This window comes from Apteryx mantelli, chromosome 5 (genome assembly GCF_036417845.1).
Source record: "Apteryx mantelli isolate bAptMan1 chromosome 5, bAptMan1.hap1, whole genome shotgun sequence".
NCBI lineage: Eukaryota > Metazoa > Chordata > Aves > Apterygiformes > Apterygidae > Apteryx > Apteryx mantelli.
The window spans coordinates 52,291,164-52,313,905 of record NC_089982.1 but is presented as its reverse complement, the minus strand read 5'-3'; the positions used below and the strand labels follow the sequence as shown (position 1 = coordinate 52,313,905).

The following is a 22,742-nucleotide window of genomic DNA, read 5'->3' as shown; positions in this document are numbered from 1 at the left end:
GTATTGTCAGCAAAATATTGAACATGCTTTGATAATACAAAATTTTTTTGTTACTGTAAATAATTTTACACTATTCACTAAACTGTTTTCATTAACTGTTTTAAAGATCTTTGTGTTCCATTGTGAAGAATGGCTGACAGCGTTTCCCTCCCTGATTTTTATTACACAAGCAGTTAATGATTAACAAATGTCCAGCTGCTTGTGCAAAGAATTTTAATTACTTTGGAGGGGGATGGAAGATGACTATATGCCTTTGCATAAGGAAGTCTGGTATCATAGTTCACTCTGCTGAAAGTAGTTTGGATATTACAGTACCAATTTCAGCAAATATTCAGAAGTAGAAAAATGACCTATGTCTCTATCTCTTAAATACACTCATCACACATATGTATGTCTATATCTGTACTACTAGCTATATTTTCAGTTTTCTGGGTTTGTCTAGAACATTTTAAAGTGAAAATATGTAAGAAGAAATGAAAACCTGATAAAAATGCTCATCATTATTTTGTGTGTGCTTATAGAGGAAACACGACTCCTTGGAAAGCAATAACATTCTCAACTGTTCATAGTCCTCCTGTTTCACACCGGTTCTAATCAGTTTCTTAAAAGAGGACTTAGATCAAGAACTGTCCTTGCAAATATTAAAAAATATCTTGGAAGCTGGACTTTTCAATTAGGTTTTTGCTTGCTTTAAAATATTCAGACTGAATGGTTTAGTAGTGAAATTCTGGACTGACTCTAAACCTGTGCAGAGGAAGGCAATATAAAGAAGTAATTAAAAGATCTAATGAGTTGAAATGGAAATATGCCTTACTTTGGAAATGCAGTTGCTACAGATAAGGGATGGGGAACGGGGATGAGAAACTTCAAAAATTGTGTTAGCAAAAGATGAGTTGTCATTGGCTCAAGTGATGAGTCCATTCTGATTTTCCTAAGGAAAACCTTCAACCTTCAAGGGTTCAGGAGCAAAATGAGTTTTGTGCCTAACTGGTCTGCTAATTACCTACAACATCACTGATTATGTTAGTGTAGACAGAGTTGGTCTAGATTTATCATGACTTTGTGACAATTAAACTTGTTCTTTGGTGGAGAGTTATTCACATTAGTCATTCTCTTTGCTATTATTGCTAAAGGTGAAAGAAGATGTTTCTGCAGAGAGTAATAAGTTTCTAGCAGAAATGCTTAACAGCAAAACTATGTGTTCAGTTTATCGAAATGCTTGCAGGTTCCATTATTAAGCAATAAATACAGAGCAAATTTACAGACTATTTTAATAGTTTTTAAAGCTGTTAACTTCTACTGGCTTTAGTTATTTTTGTCTTCCAGCAAATTTTGATTAAAACCGTGCAGGCAGTTATCCAGCATTCACATGAAAAGGGTTGAACCCATCTCCTAACAAACATCCAGGGCATTTACAAATATGCTTGATGTCTAGTAAATCATTTTTAGTTTTCTAGATGCAAATCTCTTCTTTTTAGATTTTAACAATTGATTCTTTAGTGTACATGTAAGAAAGTGCCTGGATATGAAGGATGTTTCTCACTTAGTTGTTGCAATAATCCTAACCAAAAAAACAAACATACTTCTTAATCTCAAAGTTTTTTGCCTTCATGACTCATGTCCTTCCCTTGAAGTTTGTACTAGTTCAGAAACATTTCTATATATGGCCTTTTGTTTATTTTGATTCATATGCAAAGGTATACAATATAAAATTAGTATAACAAATATTAATCAGTGTAGAATCCCCTCCAGATAGATGAGCAGAAGTAAAGTCTGAATAAATAAATGGATACTTTGAAGGTTAATAAAACTGACTCTTGTCAAAATGGGGATGAAAATGTCTTGTGATGTCACTGGATTCCAGATGCTTTAGTCTCATGATTTACATGATTTGCTTTGTTCTCCCATACCCACAGGTACTCCGTCTCTTCTTTGCCACACAGTTCTGCTTGGAAACTGTTTCTGTTGACAGTAATTAAGTGCCATTTGTGTATATAGCTACCTGGTGCAGTACCATAAAAAGCAGTAATAGCCTGGCTTGAAGTACATTCCACAATGTACTCCTTGCCTTTTGATATGTATCAGTATCCCTAGTTGCTCAGAGCTGGTCTGGGAACTATCAGTGTTCACCAGCGGTTTCTGCAACTGAAAATATTCTGAAGATCTGAAAGCTTGAAGCAAAATTGCAGCAGTTCTAAACACAAATCAGTTTTGCTAATATACACATGCCAAACTGATTTTGCACATTGCAACAAGTCATAAGCCAGCGTTGCTGTGAAACACAGCTGTAATGTATGTCTTACTAAATAGTAGGGCTGCTCTTTGCTGAACTTGGGCCTTCAAAGTTACTTTCATGGAAGTAATATGAGATAGACTGCAACTGTTTAAATTGCAACTGATGAGAGAATCCAAGAGAAATGCAGTGTGGGCAGGAAAAAGGTTCTTGGGATGCATGAAACAATTTTACTTACTCAGGACAGCTGCTAAATTTTGAGATATACAGAGAAAAAGTGAATATACTTCCTCCGGAACTGTCCAGTTACTTTAATGGTTTGCAGAGGGCTACACAACTAGATCCTTCTGGATCAACAAACCAGTCTTTATACAATTAAATATGTTGTTTTTGTGCATAATTGGCTTCCCATGTGTCTAATTATTTTCCTTGTAGCCTGTTCTTCTGCCTAAGGGAGACCTAGGGTAGTCTGTCAACTCCAGTTAGATTTAAAAGTCCTAAGGCCATTTGCAAAGGAATTTCCCCTTCAGAGGCTCCTCGTTTCTCAGTTAAATTAATAGAGTGGTAGTATAACCGTTCACATTGTCAACAATTCCTTAGATTTAGGAAGATTGACAGTCAAGTTAGAAAGATTTTATTGGGTGAAACAGAGTTCTTAAGAATTTACATGTGAACTAGGTGTATACACATTAATATGTGTATATAAAAATTCTTAATAACTGTAACAAAGAACATAGAAATTCATCCTTTGCATTTCTTATGCACATGCAAGTACACAGACATTCTAATTTTTTTTAATACTTTGTTTTCTTTGACATTCACGAATAAGCAAATGTTAGGGCTATAGAACCCTTCACTTCTTTCTGAATTATGTAAATTGCAGTCAAAATTCTGTCAGTCATGCAACTCTGGGACAGCAGGATTTAAAGGTAACAAAATAGTGAATCCAATATTATCCCAAACTATTTTTGCTTAAACATAACTACTTATCTGAATTTTATAGTACTGTGTAATTTTATTTCTTGGGATGTAGAAACCAGTTGTATCTTTCCCTGAAGACAAGAATCTGTCCTGAATAAGGACAAATAACTGGAGCAATGATTTGCATCTGATTGTGCAAATTTTGCTCATATGGTACAGTAAGAGGAGTACAATGAGCAATATTTGGCCCAGAATACACTGGCAGTTTGTGTTTGGTTTTCACTAATATTAGTTTTATGAACCCACTGTAATGCTGACATAGCTTCAGTAGTGCAGTCATGTCTTTCAGCATGCTTTTTCTCAAATCATAGATGATTGATTGTGTCGATAACAAAGCTTGTTTTACTTGTTCTCTCTTCCAAAAAATCTAGATTGCACAGTTTGTATTGCAATAATTTTTCCTATTGGCATAGGAGTTAACATTTCATTTCCCTAATGTGTAATCATTTGGGTAGGGGGAAGCTATGTCTCTCTATATCAAGCTTTAGCAATGTAGAACTGTTCCTGTGTATAACAAGCAGCCTAGCTGAAAGAAATAAGCTGGAGCTATTAAAATAACCATAAAGGAGGCTGACAATAGCAGCTGTCTGCCTTTGTCCCAAAAGATTTTCTGAACTGGAAGTAATAAGTTGAGTTCTAAGGCAACCCCATCAGGGATCTTCTAAGTGCAACAATTCCCCCCACACACACTTCCTGAAAGCAAGTTCACAATCTGCGTAGACCTTAGCAGACTTACAAGTTTTAGCCAAATTAGCTAGTATTGAATCATAATTACTGCGCATAACCTTTTATATAGACATTTTTAAGAACATATTTTTGAGGTATTTTTTTCTTTTATAAACAGGCTACATGTGTTTTCAGTTCATTTGACTTGTTTTTGTTTAAATGTGCAGAAAACAATGTGGCAGGAACTGAAAGTCAAAACATTGCAGCATCTAATTATTTATAATTCTTTCTGTTAGCCCCTAATTTATTTTACTTCACCCAGCCTTAACTAAAATTTGCAAAACCTATTTTCTCAGTGTTTTAAAATACAGTCTGTATTTGGAGCAGAGCTTTAACTGTGCAAATCTTTGCTTCTAGGTCTTTGTACTGTCTCTGGATGCTGGGTTCAAGCAGTAACTGCTTTTAGCTGTTGACCATTCTGTATTTCTTCTTTTAAATTTCTCTATCTACCTTGCTCATAAGCTGCATGTAGCAGAGATAAATAGTGACCCTTACTTTCTCTTCCTGCAGTTGAACACGATTCAAATTACTGCCATCTGTTCATAGTGCAGAAGTGAGGTGGACATAAATTGTTCTGCGTCTTAAGTTTTATGTCAAGGTCTGGATTTTACCACATGCCTAGTGCTCTCTGGATGCCAAGTTTTTGTCCCAAAACAGTGTTTTGCTATGGATGCGCTTATATTTTCTGTGTGTTTGTGAAACTGGGTCTGCCAGGTTTGACAGGATACTGATAACTTATGGCTGTTTCACCCACTGGTCTTTCTACTGTTACATTAACATCATATGCAGAAATAGTTTCATTTTTAAAACAGTGATGTCTCATGAAATTCAATACATTTAGAAAACTTGCACCCATATCTCACTTAAGGTGTTGGTACAAGACAGAATTTGTCTTTATTTTTTATCACATTTAGCCAGTTCAGTGGAGTTAAATTTGAGATATAAAAAAGGTCAGATTTTGAATAATAAAATTTTACTCTGATTGAGGTTTTACTTTGTTCAGCTGACTTTAAAATCTTGAACTGGTTCTGATGATGATGATACTGCTTTATACACTGCACTGTGTTTTAAAAGTTCTGTGTTCTCTAGAGACCATATGTGCTCTGCAATGATATTCTTCCATTTCCACCTCTCTGAACCTGCAGTAAGTAGTATCTAGAAAGAAGGCAAGAATTGGTGTATTAGGCATGTTGGGAAGTCCTTGCAGCTCCACAATGAAATGTCATTTCCCTGCTAAAGAATTTGTTAGTGTAAATTCAGTACAATGCCATCAGCTTGCTGATACTGCTAGTGATAAGTTACTTCAAATCCTCAAGTCAGATTTATGTTGGAAAATGAGCCATTTGTCCTTGAAACAGTAACAAGAATTGCCTTTCATTTAACAATCCTGTCTAAACATGATGTTTCAGCTGGTAGTACACAAGACACAATATGAAATGTATACAGCTTTCTATTTCAGAGAGCTGCAGATAAAGAAATTTCATTTAGTTTTCTGTGTATCTTTATAAAAGCTGAAAAAGGGCTTGTAATTCCAATATATTCATTTGATGTTTTTTTCAGTATTTTTTCCCCAGCTACTCCTGCAAGATATTTTTCTGAGAGTTCTCTGAAGCAGAAATTGGAAGGTTTCATTTTTTCAATACTTCCTTCAGTAGTTATAAAGAAGAAATGTTATATATAAATATTTATAGATTTTAAAATTATGCATGCACATATATATATACACACACACACAAATTCAGGATAAAGCCATTAGAAGCTGCTAACGAAGAGGAGAGGGAAGAGCTGTGAACACCTTTCCTTCATGTGTGATTCAAAGGCCAACGTTAGTTACTGAAACTTTTTCTACTCTCCTTCAGGGCTGCAACCAAGGATTATTTCTATTCTGAGACAGTGCAGTTTAGCCTGTTTTATGAATCAGATGCAAGAAGCCTGATAAGGGAGTAGCTTGTGTTGTCAATGATAAGCCTTAAATTGCTAAGGAATTCAAGAGCAAACCATATTTCTCTGGGTGGCTGTTGCACTTTGTTCCATAGAGGTATGAACAAGTAATGCTTCCTGTTCAAAGTGCATATGTGATACAAGTAGGGAAAGGCTAGCACTTTTCCAGCTCAGTTATGTTATCAGAACATTATTTCTTAAAAAAAAAAAAAAAAAGCTGTATATCACTTTTAAAAGCTCACATTGCCTGCCCCAGGTCTTTAGTATTTCAAGAGTTAGAGTGCAGTGCCTCTTTTGGCATGCTGCCCTGTTTATACAGCAGACAAGCTGACATTTCACTTCTGCAAAAGGAATGTCATTCCATTCCTTCTTTAGTAGGAGACTGTTTCAAGGAGTTCACAGGATGGAGATTTTGGTCTTTTCAACTGACATTTTAAGCTGAATAGTTTCTTGCCTCTGTGACAGGACATACTTGAAATCTTTAGTGCTTAAAAATAGCTGGTTTGCCTAGTATAAAAATCCACTAAGACCAGTGTGGCTTTGTGCTGCCTGTTTGTTTTGATTTTAAGTGGCTTGATCTTATTATTTGATCGGTCAAATAATATTAAATTTTGTTGACATTACTGTTGGATGCTATTTTAGAGGAACTGCAGGCTTAGGGCTCAATTATCCCTTACACACTGGTGCTCTATAGAGGTATAAGTTGCAGCAGCACAGCAGCCTGAGGGAAAGAAAGAATTTTGTCCTGGGAATTCAGTATGTTATATGTTTCAAAACCTTTGCTCCCTAGGACTCTGTGGCATGTAGGGTTGTGGCTGTATTTGGCTGCTCTTTCAAGGTGTTTCCCTATTTCTGGTCACCACTGCTGTAGTTGGACGTAATTGGGCTCATCAGAAATACAGACAAATTGGCTAGTTTATTATTATTATTATTATTATTGTTTCAAAAGTGGAAGGATTGCGGTATGACACTGGTCATAATTCATACTAGAATCACAGTTTATAGCAAGTATTATGGTCAGGCTTTGGAAACAATACGCTCCAGTCTGCTGTAGTCTGTTTTATCTTGGGTGGGTGGGTGACATCTCTATTAGTAAATTTGCCTTTCTTCCAAGTCACCTTGCTTTCTCATACTATGTCTGACACGAGCATAAAGTGGGGGGAAAAAAACTCATGCATAACACAGGATCACACTTGCCAACTGTTCTGATTTGATTGTGTCTCTGGAAGTTACTCAAGGGGAAAAGGAGGACAAAAGAGTGTGGATGTTCCTCTTCGAGGCCTCTGGGGACTGCTGAGTAGCAGACAAGCACTTCATCTCCTCCAATTGCAGATGCTCTTTCCTTTTCTTATCCTGTCAGCTCTGCTATATTCTCTGTATTTATACGGCTTAGTAAAATGCTTATTGTGAGGTGGCAGGTAGTAATCTAAGGAAGAGAGGGGTGTTGCAGGAAAGGCAAAGGCAGAACAAAGTCTGACAAAGCAAAGTTTGCATTCATCTGTGTTCAGTTTGGATAGTGTTAAAGAACTGCACTGTCCCTAACTTGCACCCAGAGATGAAGTAGGGGTTAGAATGCATGCTATTTTAAATAGTATGACCTGGGCAGACTTCAAAAATTAACTGCAGAAGTGGAAAATACCTGCTTTGGAAAATGTTTTTTTGTTGTTTTGGGCCTATTCTCATAGTGCAAATGTGGCGATTTTAATGACAACTTGAAAATAGTGTCTGTTCTGAGTTTCTTAAAATTAGAAGCCAAATTACAATAGTCTTATTATGTATAGTAACATTTTACTCAAAACCCACACCCAACAAATCAAGGAATATGATAATATTCTTCATATTTTAGCAACAACTAAGTAAAGTTCCACAAAACATAAAGCAGAAATTTGACCAAAATAACTGCAAACTTCTGGGAGATGGCGTTTTGTGGACCCTTGCCCACATAAAAAGCTAACGTCATAGACACTAGTAGCTTTCTAGAATGTGTGTGTGGCCTACACAGAGGTAGCGGAGATTAAGGAAGTAAATTGAAATATGTACTAAGCTGAACCCCTTCCCCGACTTTTATTTTTAATTGAAAAGATTATATAGTCCTGAAGCCATACTTTATACTTTTGTGGCTTAACATTTGGATAGAATTCAAGACAAAGTAACAATCTGTGTTAATGTGTTTGCAGACTAGTGTCATTGAGGTACAGCATGCTTCTGTTTGTAATAAACTTAATCTACTCACTTTTAAGTCTTTAATTTGAATTGGCTGTCATGGAAGGCCATATTTGATCAAAACCTGTGTTTATGAAATTCTTAAAATATTGCTGTTTTGCAGTGACAGCTTTTAAAGCAGCTGAAGAAGCTTTTTGATTTGCCCAACTTATTAGAATTTGGATTAATTAAGTTTGTGATCAGATTTCAAGCACCGTGTTCCAGGCCAGGGATTTCTCTTAGTTTGTTTCACATGTCACTCCCAGGGCAAATTCTGCTAAACTGCATTTTCATGCTTTACTAAGAAATGATTGCAGGTTTTGATTTCCATTACAGAGTCATTAATATTGTTAATGAGAGTTCTCATGGATAAGCACACTTAAGGAGGATCATTCCTGGCAATTGGGAGTATTATAGTTTGAGCATTTGTTAATTGGATAGAATTGGCATATGTAAGGCTGTCAGATTTCAGATGGATTTATATTTTTATTTTTGTTTTAAGAGTGACTTTGGTTCTAGTGATTTGGATTATGGGATTTAAATTGGAAGTAGCGTTGGTTCTAAAGTTCATGCTTCTTGTCAAGAGTGGGGTTAATGGTCAAATTTTTCCTTAGCTTTTTAAGCCATTCCATTCCTCCATATTGCGTTCTGTCCCTTTTTTGTCCTATAGTATTAACTTAGAACTTCTGCCTTACTTTAATGAAACCAGCAGGAAAGTCCTAGTGGTTCTAGTCTAAAATTTCAGATGTACAAGTATTGTAAAATCAACTCTGATGTTCTCTCCCAGATGACTGGGAAACATTTCATCAGAAAACTTTTGTATTCCCCTCTGGCGTTTAATGACTGATGAATATGAATGTGTTTTTATCCTGACCACCTGAAAAGCTTAAAAAATTCCTTTTCCTTTTCCTGTCTAAAGACAGAGACTATCTTTACATCACTGAAGATACAATAGAAGCACGTAATTGTACCCCTTACATGGGCTTTGCACCATTTAAAGAAAAAAGAAGGTGGGGATACGTCTTCAGAGCCAAAATATGCTGCCAAAAATGATGATGCTGATCAGCATTTCACTGACACTTAATCTTGCAATCAGCTAGCTCCTTTAAAAGAAACTTGCTCTTATATTGATTATGTTATTATTTCTCTTTGACATTTGAATCACTACATCGTTTTTGTCTGCTGTCTTCAGAATCACCAGATCTACAATCTGTGGGTGTTAGCCTTCAGACATCATAAGAGTATTACACCCTAAAATATAAAATGGGCTGCTAGAGTCAAATGTTAAAATTTGCAAAAGCAGTAAGTTGGCAGACCAGCCAATAATACTTTAAAGACAGACTCTAGACCTCTGATTTGATAGGAGAACTTATTGTTATCTTTGTGACAAAATCTTCTTAGTTATATTATTCTTCTTTGGACTTGTATCTTCTAAAAGGGATAGCAAACTGTACTGACTTTTCTGTGTGTTTGTATTCATTATCGTTGCATAGAAACTTATGATGAAGCTACTAGTGTTCTCATGGCAAAATCAGGAAAGATTTAGTGTTAACTTGAAGAAGCGAGTGACTTTAACTGGAGTAATGACAAAAGCATGGTAATTACTGATGTAAGGTCAGATTGTGTGGTAGTTTTAGAGGGGAAAAAAACAAGTATTTTGTGCATGTGCATCTATTTAAGTCATTGATTGTGTTTTCTGAAATATGTCTGCTGATGCAGAACCAGAAGAAACTCAGGTTCTGATAGTGAGATTTTTTTCTTCCAAGGCATGTTCACTGAATCAATATCTGCTCCATCTTACTGTTGGGTGGAAATGATATGAATAAAGCTGAGTCATATTAGTAGACCAGTCATCCCTTCCCTCTCTGTTGGAGCTTGTACTAAGGGAAGAGAACTAGGTGTGGTGACCTCCCCCCCCTTTTAAGTGTAAGAGGTGAAGGGAAATTTCTTTCCCCCATATCTTCTTGTCCCCTTTTGCATGGCTTGTACACTGGAGGAATATTATTTCAAGTCTTCATTTTTAATATTGTCAAAATAATCCACTTCTAATGCATGATGTCCATCTTTAATAAATTTTCCAAATTGTCTATATATTTATTGCTGTTCTGTCTGCTTTAAAGGGTAAGTGGGGTAGATGCAGGGGGTGTGGTTACCCTCTTTTTTTTTTTAAATTGTTATGCCTCTAGGAAATGTTCATTCAGTAACTGATTTTTTGTTTAGTATTAAATCTAAACACTGATATAGGCATTTTGCCTAAGTGACTGCCCAGAAAATGATCTTCCTGGATGCTTTTTATTTCAATTTGGGCTCATAAACAGTAGTGCTTATTGAAAAAATGTTCACTCAACAATTCAGGATCTGTTTCAACATGAGAAAAATGGAATAATTTTAGTAAATGAGACTTCATGTAATTTTTTTAGTAATGCACACTTAGAGTACAGGTGACCCTGTAGAAAATTAAAATTGGAGAAATTCTGAATGCCAAAGCTACCCTGTTGGATAGACATCTGTGTTGCTTGAATTGTTCAGCAGTCAGATGATTAGATAGATCATGGACTTGTCATTGTACTTCTATGAGAGTCAGTGTAGAATGTACATAAATCATGTCAGAGATGCAGATCTAATTTGAAATGAACCTAAAAATAAAGTTGCCTATGTTTGCTGTATCATACTGTTAGTCACTATCCCTATAATCCTTTTACATATTTCCTTTTGAAAAAGCATTTCTTTAGTTTTGGTGTGGTGGTTTTTTTCTTTTCCTGTAAAGTATGTGATTTCAGAGAGTGAATACTTGAGAACTAACAGTCTACCAAAGCAAATAGGTTTAGTCCTTTTTTTTCCCCTCTAGCTAAGCTTTGATAGCTAAGGTAGTAGAATTTGTATGTGTCAGTGAACAGACTGCAGGAGGAGAGCTCCATTACAAGATGAGTCTCTCTTTCTGTTTTTTTAAAATCAGGCAAGGCTATCTTAAAATTAATCTGCCACTTTTGATGTAGCTACACTTAAGAAAGCAGGACAGGTGTAAAGGGAAAAAAAAAAAAGGTTGCTCAATCTGATACAAGCATGCTGCTGTGTTCTGCACAGGCCGCAAGCAACAGAACAGCATTGCTGGAAGCCTTGCTAAAAGGGAATTGATACAGGCTAGTCTTGTGTTTGGTAGGACATGAAGGTTATGCAAAGATTTGCTATGCATATATGGAATCTACCCAGACTCTGAAGATGGAGTGCTTGCATGCCACATCCAACATGCGGGTTTTGTGGATATACAGCCTTCAGAAGTAAGCAATTTATTTGCTACCAAAAAGTCTCCTGGTTGAAGCAGAGAAATGCAAAAGGTGTAACAGATGTAAGCTACAAAAATAGAATGCAGGTAACTGGGTACTCAAGACTGCATGTGCATTTTTGAGAGTGCAAATTTATGATATCTTATTTAGAAATTAAGCTAAATGTACATTAACAATCAGAATCTATGAAGATAATACAGTTAACTGATAACCACAGCACAAATACAGCAACTGCATAAGTTTTTTATTTGTTTTTTTTAAAACTGAAGTAAAACAAAATACAAATACTGAGCTGAAGAGACTGGAAATGAGAAATGCCAGCATCCTTAAAATTAACACCTTGGCTTAATTTTTGCTGGTATTCCTCTGAAGAGAAGGAGATTAAAAGCCACCATTTTGCTTTCAAGAACATATTTACAGAATGTATGTATATGTATGTTCTGAAACTGTAGTATTTTGTCTGCCCTCCTTTTTGCTTGATTTCTGAAATCTTTTACACTTTATAAAACTAGTTTCCACAGTGACATCTGGCGGTAGCTCTGAAATGCTGAGTTGCTTGAAATTTTATATATGGGTGTTTTGCAGGTTCAGGTGTTAGATACTATCCCCTGCAACCCTTCTGAAGTGATCTTACTGGCATCTTAAAATTCAGGATGCTTACCATCAAACCTTTTTGCAGTTTCCCACAATGCAAAGGAAGTAATGAATAAATGAGTAATTCCTCAATATTTATCTCATTTTGCTGCTTAAATAAAAACAAGTGCATGTGTCTGGGGTGTGTGAAGGAAATTATATTTACCATTAAATCTGTAGAATTTAAAAGCATAATGGCATGGTTTATCTAGGTCCCATTTTCCTGACAGTGTATATGCTGAGTAGAGTAGATGGGCTCAGGGGCCGCACATGCATGCTCTCATCGTGTGAATGTATGCAAAGTCCAAAACCAGATGTCATGGTGATATTTTGGCTCATTTGGTATCTAAACCTGATTAGGCCTACATGTATCAGTATAACATAAAAATAAGAGTCATGGCAGAACCCTTGTAAGGTTACCACAGAAATGGTTGTAAGGGGTCGCTTGATCCTGCACCCTGTGACATACTGGGTTCACCTTAAATTCTATTTAGAAAATGTCTGGAAGAAGACAGCCTGTAAGAGAGACTGGCTGAAGAAAAGGAAAATGCAAAGTTTCTATCATGGCTTGGCTCCATGAAGCTGTTTGTTATTCTCCCCCCTGTCAAATAAGTTAACGCCACATCACATACTGTTTTGGTATATAACGCATATGTTATGGCTGTACCTTATAGAATAAGGTGCTTGTAAAATAGGACTATATTTATTCTCTCCACAGTGGATCAAAACTTGAGTTCCTCATTCGTTATTTAGTTCTTGTTCAGCTCTTGTAGACTCAGTAGATGGATTTTTATTAAGTTTGTGGATTCTGTAGCTGTTCCTTAGACGGCAGTTCATTTTATGGGTGTGCAGCTATGAAGCTAAGCACTGCTTTCACTTGCCAGAATAATGGCAGCCATTGGTCCTAAAGCTACAAAGATTAACTTCAGGACTAATTTTGTTCTTTTCTGTAAGATTTCTATGTGAACCCAAATACTTATGCACATTAAGAAAATTCAGTTAAATAATTCATTTAGGCACATACATAAGAATATATTGCATTTAAGTAGCTACTCATTAACATGGATAATGGTAAACATTCAAAAGTTTGGCATCTAAATCAGATAATTTAATATAGTATAAAATTCACTGTAATTGGTGAAGAATAAAGAGGGTCATTCAAGTCTGAAAAAGCTACAAATTACTCATTACAGTTAGTCTTTTAGGCAAAATAGCTTTTGTGAATAGTTAATTGATCAAATAAATCTCAAAAAATGATGGAAAGAAAATTTAGTAGTATGTTGTTTCGGTGTCTGTAATACATAACTGCTGAAAAATGCTTTAGTAATCTTATTTTTTTGTGGTTTCAGGTTAGCCTTAATACATTTATGTGTACACATAAACAGAGCTTGTAGAATTGGTCTCAGTTATGTGGAACTTGTGTTTTGGGTTTTTTTTAAGCTTGTTACTTATTCTTTTTCTGTATATTTATAGAGCTTTATATTTATTTTTCTTCCTGTTTAACAGGTATTATAGAGACTGCTGATCGGCTGGACTGTGAGACTACTTCGCATTACTGGTTAACTGTTTATGCAACAGACCAAGGTGTTGTGCCTTTATCATCTTTCATTGAAATCTACATAGAAGTTGGGGATGTTAATGATAATGCTCCTCAGACAACAGAACCAGTTTACTACCCAGAAGTCATGGAAAACTCACCTAAAGATGTATCCGTTGTTCAGATTGAGGCATTTGATCCAGATTCTAGCTCAAGCGAGAAGTTAACCTACAAGATTACTAGTGGAAATCCACAGGGGTTCTTTTCAATAAACCCCAAAACTGGTAGGTACAGCATAGTGTTTTATGTTAAATATGAATGAATCTGTGTATTATTTTGTGTAAATACTTTAAATGAGCAAAATCAAGATCTTAAGTTTAACATTATAACCATGCTTTCACAATAGTTAAAGGTATAACCTGATATCTTGGGCTGGGTCAATAAGGGCAAGTCATGCAGACCAGTAGAAGAGGATCTGGGAGAGAAACAGTTCATTCAAAGTACTTGACATCCTCGCTATACACATTTTTGGAGGTTTACTTCAGAGTAGCGCTGCTCTAGACTGAGCAATGCCCATTTGCGTTTGGAGTGCAATGAATATGTTGTTGCAGTATATCTTTTAGCTTAGTTTCATCCAAAAGGAATCTGTTTCATGTTCTGCAAGACTTGTCCATACTGTGAACCACAGCACAGCCAGTAGGGACAATTGGGAGACTTCCTTCAAAAGTGCAATCCTGACGTGAGGCAAAACACTAGATGATTTAAAACTTGTTAGGTGCAGTTTTTTTAACAGTCTCCCTCTTCAAATTTTCATGCATGGATTTTTGTCACAATGCAGGCCATTTTTTAACTGCAAACTTGCTTGTCCCACAGTCAGAAAGGACTATCTGTGTAAGTAACTGTTGCCATTTTAAGAGATACAAAATCTGGAAGATAATGATTTGTAGCTGTGGTTGGTATATAATGAAAAGAAAGAGTCTTAATTCAATAGTTGTTTGTAAAGCTTCAGAAAAACAGGCTGAGGTTTCAATAGCAAAGTACAAATACAAGAAACAAGTGACACTTTATTACCTGTGAATCACAAATACTGAAATATGTGCAGGGCAGAGAGACAGGAAACAGAATACTCCATTTTAACTGAAGCTGCTCAGTGGGCTTAAAAGCAGTGTAAAGATTGCCAACCATCCTTTGCTTGTGAATGAATGTAGAAAAAACAGTACCTATACTGGATTTTTTTTTTTTCTACAAATATTTCCTAAAGGTAAAGAGGTTGTTGTTAATTAAATCATATTTTGCTGAGCAGGGCACAACTTTGCTTTTCATATGACATGTTTAGGTACTATTTCACAGTACAGATTTCAGGAGATGCTTCTGATTTACTGAACCAGAAATTCCTACTCAGAATCCAGAGAATTTTAGACTAGAGGTATGCTAGATAGGTATTTTAATTTTAATCTCTTACACACATAGTAGGTAGAAGGGAGGAATACAAGCCTTTTTCTGTTTAGCTCTTGTTCATTCATGGAGGGAATTGCAGGGAATTTAAAGGAGTAAAACTGTGGGTTAAAGGTATGTTTTGAAGGTTGTGGTGTTTAGATTATAGCTTTAATTCTGTTTCATAGGGTATGAAAAACTTGCATGCTGTAACAGCTGAGACTGCTGTGTCAGCAAAGCTCTGTGTACAAACACAGATATGTCATTTGGGTTATTTCTGACAAAAATTTCTTTGCCAGCATGTGCTGCATCTACATGAGAAGACACTGCCAAGAGGGATATATGAAATAGCTATAGCAACAGATACTTAGCGTAGTTAGTATATAGTAAATAGTGTATTTAGGGAAGTGTTGGTTTAGAACAAAGGCTGCCTGACAGGAAGTAGAACAGTACAAATTCATAAGGCATTTTAAAGTGAATGCAGTAACTGTTAATGATCTTTATTTCCATTTCTCTCTCTTTTTCTCTGCTTACTTCTGACCCAAAAGGAAAAAATATTTCTCACCTCTGTCTATTCTTTCTCTTTCTCCCCTCTTTCTGTTCTCAAAAAGTACGATTTCCTTTCTTCTACTTTGATATTTCTTATCTCAATCAGAGATATAGATAAAATGGGAGTAAACTCACCTGTGAGTTGAGTTGAAAAAATTGACTGTCTGCTTTGCTCAAATTGCAAGTGAACATAAACTCTGCCCACATTTATTCCTGACTGTATCATTGGCCAAGTAAATTAATTGATGTCTTTGCTACTGTTAAAATTGTAATGCTACAAATGGCTGGCTCATATATATATATGTAACTCTATATATATGTAGAGAGAGAGAGAGTGAGAGTGAGTGTCAGTCTTCATATTGTATAGGAAGCTGGATTTCATGTGATATAAAGGGCTGTATTCTCTTCCTGCACGTTTGGTTTGAAACTGTCGATCTACACTAGATACTAATGTAGTGATCAAGATGAGTTTGGACTGAGGTTATCAGATTTATTACCTCCCAAGTCTCTCTTCTGTCTCTTACAAATCAAATACGTTTATTCTGAATAGATTTTATTTAAGGTGAAAGCTCTTTCACTCGGATTGGAATGTTAAGGAGTTTAAAAATAACTTTAAAAACAGTTAGGTAGTGTGATAGTTACAGCACAGAATGTAGTTTACACCCCTCACTTAATTAAAACAGGGCTTAGCTGAAAAGAACTTTAGACTAGAATTAGTGAGATCATATCCTGCCCAGTTTTCTTATACAGACATGTTACCCCTTTTTGTCCTCGTGACAGCTATCACACTGTAAGCTGTTTGTTAAAGGAAGAGAAACCTTCATAGGGCCCCAAGTTTCCTTTCCAGCCAAAGAGGAGATAGCGCTAGAATATGAATTAAGTTTTTAACTGTATCTGATAATAACTTTGAAGGTGACTTTGAAAGTAACTTTGAAAGTAAAAGAACCAAACACATTATATGTTTGTTACTTGGGGTCATTGTGCAGCCCCAAAGGCAAATCAAGTACTGAGGTCATGAGTGATTAAATTATTAATAACGGCATTCAGCCCAAGCCAAGGAAGGACTTGGGTTGGGATTCTTAAAATGGGTGGCGAGTGCTAAAAATATGTTTCAACTGATACTATGTTATTGTCTCCCATCCAGATCAAGGATCATCTTTTTATTCGATCTTTTTACAGAATTAACACTATGGTATCATGGGCCCTGACTAAACTCTTGTACACAGTAATACAGATAATAAATAGCAATAACCTACATGTAACTTACGTCAAGTAAAATACTGTTTCCTGTTCTCTGTAAGTAGTTAGTTCCTTTGTAGATCTTATAGCCTCTAAACTAAGATGTCTGTTTCCTTGTGCAATAATCCTGAATTTTTAGATAGAGAAAATGACTGGCCTGGACCTATCTAAGGGAGGGTTCATGTTTCACAGAAAGGAGAAGAGATTTATTTTCGCTACAAGAACTGTTGATTAACTGAGCTGTTACCAAAAAGTGCTACTAGTAGAAGTGGTATCTGCATGCTTCTTAAAGAGATCAGTTTCTCTTCAGTAAATATTCATATTAACTTGAAAAAAATCTTTATTTTTAAGTAATTATTAAATTTTTGAAAATAAATGTTAGTAACTTTGTATATAGAAATGCTATTTCACTGTTTGAAACAGGAAATATAACACATTACATCATATGACATATTTGGTGATCTTTTCAGATATAACTGGCCTTCGATCAAAACAAACGAAATATCATTTTCTTTAGTTCCAGAGTTCACATGTAATGAAAAAAAGCTGCTGTACATGTGAGCTGGCCAAGTGAAATAAAAATAGTTATCATAGTGCTATTTGCAGGAAAGAATTGGTGCAGAGATTAATTGCACAACTGTCATGGTCAGCCTGAACACAAATGTAGGAAAATATGTAAGTAATGGTAACTGCTTTATATCTAGTCTTTAGTGTAGGATACCGTATACTGCTTAACATCTTGCAGAATAGATTAAAATTAAATATGGAAGTAATTGACCAAAACTAAAGGGCTCTGAACCCTTTTAATGTATTTAGATGGAAGGAGTTGGCATTGGCAGTATTTGATAGCTATTCTGATAGTGGGAGCACTATAGTTAATTTCACCTCTCTAAAGCAGGAGCTCTTGCACTGAGGATCTAGAAAGATTTGTTTAGCAACACTCGCACAGTGGTCTAACGCAATGGATTATATAAAAGTAGGCAAATTCTGAGTCTTGTGATTTGGAGCTCCCAGTGTACACTGTCTGTTTTTTCTGGTATGTCTAGTAGCAAGTAGTGAGTTTTCACTATTTATTGTGGGCGGGGTTTGTTTGCTTGTGGGTGGTTGTTTTTTTGTGTTTTTTTTAACATTTTGTAATTATAACAAGTAACAAGGTCAAAGAGTTTGAAACTCAGTTATCAGAATGCCCTTTAGCTGCTAGTCTTTAAAGATGGAGGAGAGCCCTGTTGTAATTTTGTGCTGCTAATATCAAAGTAAACATCTTAATGAAAGGTAAGAAGCTGCCTGTGTGCTCATTAGAAAACAAAACTGATAAATAAGGCTGTGTCTTTTTCCCAGGTGTTTTATTCATAATTTACCACTCCTGGCAGATTTCAGGTATAGCATTTAAGAGGGAAATGTTTATAAAACTTCTTAAAATCTCTATGTACAAATAAAATTTGACAAACAGCCCACCCATCTAGACACAAGGATGGATGGTATCCATTGGAGGCATTTGGATAGGTTCTGTCTGAGAAAGTAGCAAAGAGATGGGCAAATAGTGGATGCTTTAGGGAACAAGCAACAAGGTGTTTCACCTGTAAGCCATCAGTTCAACTCCAATCTAGTTGCAGAACTGAAAAAATTTACATCTTGCTGGAATCATCCTTAAGAAGGTGATCTTACTTTATTGACTGCTTTTTTAAAGGACTGTATTCACGTACCCAAAGTAAGCAGAGGAAAATATGAAATTTCTTAATCTGAGTCTCTCATCTCTGCAGATGTTTTAATATCCATTTGTTCATTAATAGGATGGATTGCTACTATTAATAGAATTATTACTAATTATTATTAATCTACTATTAATAGAATAATAGTAGAATTCTTGTAAGGGCAGTACGTTTATTTCAGGCTCAGACCATAATGGAATTTTTAATGCTCAGGTAGTATTTGTTTTAGATCTGGATGTTAAATTGTCTTTATTGGAAAATGCTTTTTTTTTTTTTTTTTTTTTTTAATCTTTAGACAACTACATAAAAGTCCACACTGGTCTCTTTGGGAGCCTGATTTCCTTTGGTTTCTAGACAAGTCCATTAATGCTTTGAAAAACAGATTGTACTTTATCTGTTCAGCTATACACACAGTGAGTCACATCCATGGTTGTGTTTGTGCAAACATTGAATATTTTAATTTTTACATGAACAGTCATTTTCGGGGGCAGATTTATATTTTTATTTAATTTACTATGCTTTCATATTATAATATCTTAATTTTCTTTTACTTTTGAGAGGAATATTTGAAGCATGGCAGTTGGCAGCATAATTGTAGTTATTCTTAGATGGTGGAGCAAATATTTAATAGGGCATCTACCAGGAATGGCTGATCATACCCTTGTCTATAAGTGTACATTTATATGAGCTGTTTATGAATGATGATTCATAATATAATGAATATATGGATGATGAGAGCTAATTGCTAATGTATATTGGATTAACAATTTAGAAATGGATCAGGTAGTGCCAGTTCAGGACAGAGTGGTTATATTCATTTAAATTAGAGGTTTGAATTGAAACAAATAATTCCTTTTTTTTCTTGAGAAATGAAACAGAGCATGCATTAAATAGAAGGGGTTTTTGTTGGACCAGGTAAGAATTATAAAGGTAGTATACAAACAAGTTCCCAATTTAAAATGTATACTTTCAGTTCTGTAGAACTTCAGACTTTCTAAGGGACTAGAATGGATTTTTTTTTCTGTTATCACTTCCTGTGCTTTGTAGTTTTCCTCTATTTTTATTCTTTCTTGAGGGATTGCAAACTCCATGTGAAATTAGAAGAAAGGGATTCAGCTTTAACTGACCAACCATAATGGCTTAGCAAGTCATATGCAAAACATGGAAATTTAAGAGCTAAAGAGAGCATTGTTAATTACTGCAGCACTAGAGCCGTTAAACTGAACTCTCTAAACAAAAGGAGCCAACTGAGTTCCCCCCAGGCCTAACTCTGCATCTGTTTTCATAGGGATATAATAGTTCTGCTATGCTATGGTTTTAAAAGATAGCTATTCCTCAATGATACAGGCTTTATATAACTAATATCTGAAAGATTGCTGTGTTAAGGCATCTGGAAACAAGCCTTTACTACTTCCTTGTAAGTGGCAGTATGTGCATTGGAATGGTAAAGTGAAAGGAGTTCAGTGCTTGTGAGTGTTACTGAGCGAGAGCCTGGAATCCTAATTGGGTACCAATATATGGTGAGGGAAGAGCTCCTCTTTTGTATTACTTTGTCCAGGTATGCAGGCTAGAAATAACTTCTGATCCCGTGAAATAAAATTTCTTTTGGCCAAACTGGTATGATTACCTACTGTCCACCCCTCAGGACTGCTGCATTCGTTGTACTGACTAGATTTGACTTGGGAAAGAGTCAGGGCTGAGTAGCAAATAACACTGTCTTCAGGAGCCAGGCCTCAGCTACTGCAGCAATTGAAAACAATGACAGCAAATGAGGGTCACTTGGCATTGCCTCATATAAGAACTCTGAGTTGGATTTGCAGAAATGCTGAGTGTAAAAGCATAGTTTTCTATGCTTTTAACACAACTTGATATCAAAATGCTGTGTCCTTTTAATAACTAGATTTGGGTTCATGACCTGGATAGGATAATTACTAAATTAATTTTGGTCTTAATTTCCCAATGCTTCAGTTTTGCACATATTATAAATAGGAATAATTACACTACCCAATTGTTAGGAAGTGTTGTGAAGATAAATTAATTCATGTTTATGAAGGACTTGGATATTATCATAAGAATACCATAGACATTCCTGTGAGGAAATTAGTAATCCTATGGTGTAGTCTTAGGCCATTTAGATAAGGTCTGTAGACATCTATTACATAAGGAAGTCTGACAGAAACAATGAGTAACTGCCTGTTTCAGAACATACTGCATCCTGTGTGCAGAATGAGGCCTGAATCTGAGTATCTTAATGCATGCATACAAGATAGGCAAATTAACATGGTTTGGCAGTCTTAACTCTAGAATTTCCTAGTTTAAGAGTGACTAACTCTGCATCTAAAAATGTTTTGTACAGGATGTAATATTATTTGATGTACCTTTTGCTCTTATTTTCTTTCTTTCCCTCCCTCTTCTTTCTAATCTCTCAAGTTTTTGAAAGTACTTATACTAAACTGATCCTGTAGCAATTTAGGATTGCAGCAGTTTTTGTTTCATGGATCATACCACACCTGAAAATGTGCATTATAAAGCTAGTGTCAACCTTCAAGTTAAGTACTGAATTAAAGGCATTTTTATATGTGCAATCCCACCATATAATACTATTCTAATATAGAAAGTTTGTTCTGATGAAGAGTAGGATTAAAATTTTGGTACCACTTTGAGTTTGTGGATCTTGCTCTTGATTTATTGGCCTCTAGCAATTCTTAGAGCTCTGTAAAGTTATAAAATGAGAACAGCCAGTGGGCAAATCATCTACCTCACACGATTGTATCAATTTACACTGTTCTTAACCTTCAAAGCAATATCTTGTGTGTGTGTGTGTGTGTGTGTGTGTGTGTGTGTGCGTGTGGCTGATTTGGAGACTGAGTGAAGTGAAATAGGAAATGGGTACAGCTGCAAACAACTTCCAAGGGTTTCCGATAACATTGGAGAATTACTTAGTGAGGAAATGAAGGGCCAGTGACCACACAATAGTGTATGCTTCATTTTAACAAAGGAAATCTCTGTTTACTACTTGTGTTTTTTCATTCCAGTTGACCTAACATTTTGGAACTTGAATAAAACAAGTATTACTGCATTACACATTAATGTGATTTAGAGATAAATAAAAAACCCAAATGTTGAAATTGTCTTTTTGTTACTACTTTAGCTGTCAAACAATACCAGGCTCAATTATTACTCATTCATGTCACACAACTCAGAGCATATGAGAACAATTTGAACATTGCTGAGACAATAAATGTATTCAGTTACACTATTTCTAGGACAAATTCTTTATCTTTATGGAAAATGGGACCAGAATTAACCTAAATGTTTGTGAAACTTCTGTTGACCAGGGAAGATTACATGTGTAGCCAAAGGTTTGTATAGACATACATTTGCCAAGAGAGTTTATTTTGGCATAAAGCTAATTTTATTTTCTTTTTAAATGCTGTTTCAAGCACTTGAAGGAATGTGACTAGACTAATGGTTTTCAACCAGGTCTCTTTTGGGACTGGGAAAACAAGTTTATATCTGTAAAATTTCTATTAGGGTCTTCACATCCACTTTACAATGTCTAGGGATTTAGCACTTGAAAAGACTGAAAACTTACTATACTATAGACAGAGTTATTTTATAGACTATTTGTGAGCCTTTAAGTGAAGATCACTTCTTTTAAATTTTAGATGGTGGTATTTGTGTGTTTTTTGTTTTTTTTGTTTTTATTTTTATTCTGTTATATTTCTTTAGAAAAAGAGAAGAGGTAGGAGCTGGGAAAAATAAAGGAGAAGCAAAATAACAGCACAGCAGTCCTTCCTCTCTCCTGTTTCCATGCCTGGAACTACATAAAAACTTCAGGCCATACTCTGCATGATCTTTGCAGTAAAGCAGGAATTTTTAAAAAATTACGGTTTTCTTCCCAAGATATTATTCTACCTTCATGTAACCTGATGCAGAATGGTGATGGAAACGTACTCCCTCTGTGTCATATGTTCTTCTGAGCTGGAATATGTAATGTGGGAAATTGTAATTGTAACCAGGAAAGAGAGAGTAATCAGATTCTGTTATGAGCCACTTGCATAGTAGCACCTTCAAACAGTGTAATGGCTTTCACAGGTATCAGTTTTTCCTTGATTTGCTCTCTGAGTAGTGTAACTTTAAGGCGGTTTGTGTATATAATAAATGTATAAGCATCGGTACTGATTAATTTCTGTTAAGAGAAAATTATTCAATCAGAATTAGTGCCCCATATTTGCATTTAGCTTGGTGAGATTTTTTTTGAATGATGACAA

General features: G+C 35.4%; 1 protein-coding gene across 4 annotated transcripts in view; it reads left to right on the top strand.

Moving 5' to 3' along the window:
* The window catches only part of FAT1 (FAT atypical cadherin 1), a 112,261-nt gene that overhangs the window by 26,073 nt on the left and 63,446 nt on the right, over positions 1 to 22,742 (top strand). For all 4 annotated transcript variants that reach the window (XM_067297995.1, XM_067297994.1, XM_013942103.2 and 1 more), the window contains exon 3: positions 13,507 to 13,821. In XM_067297995.1, coding sequence (XP_067154096.1) covers positions 13,507 to 13,821 — 315 coding nt within the window. The remainder of the gene's footprint in view (positions 1 to 13,506; positions 13,822 to 22,742) is intronic.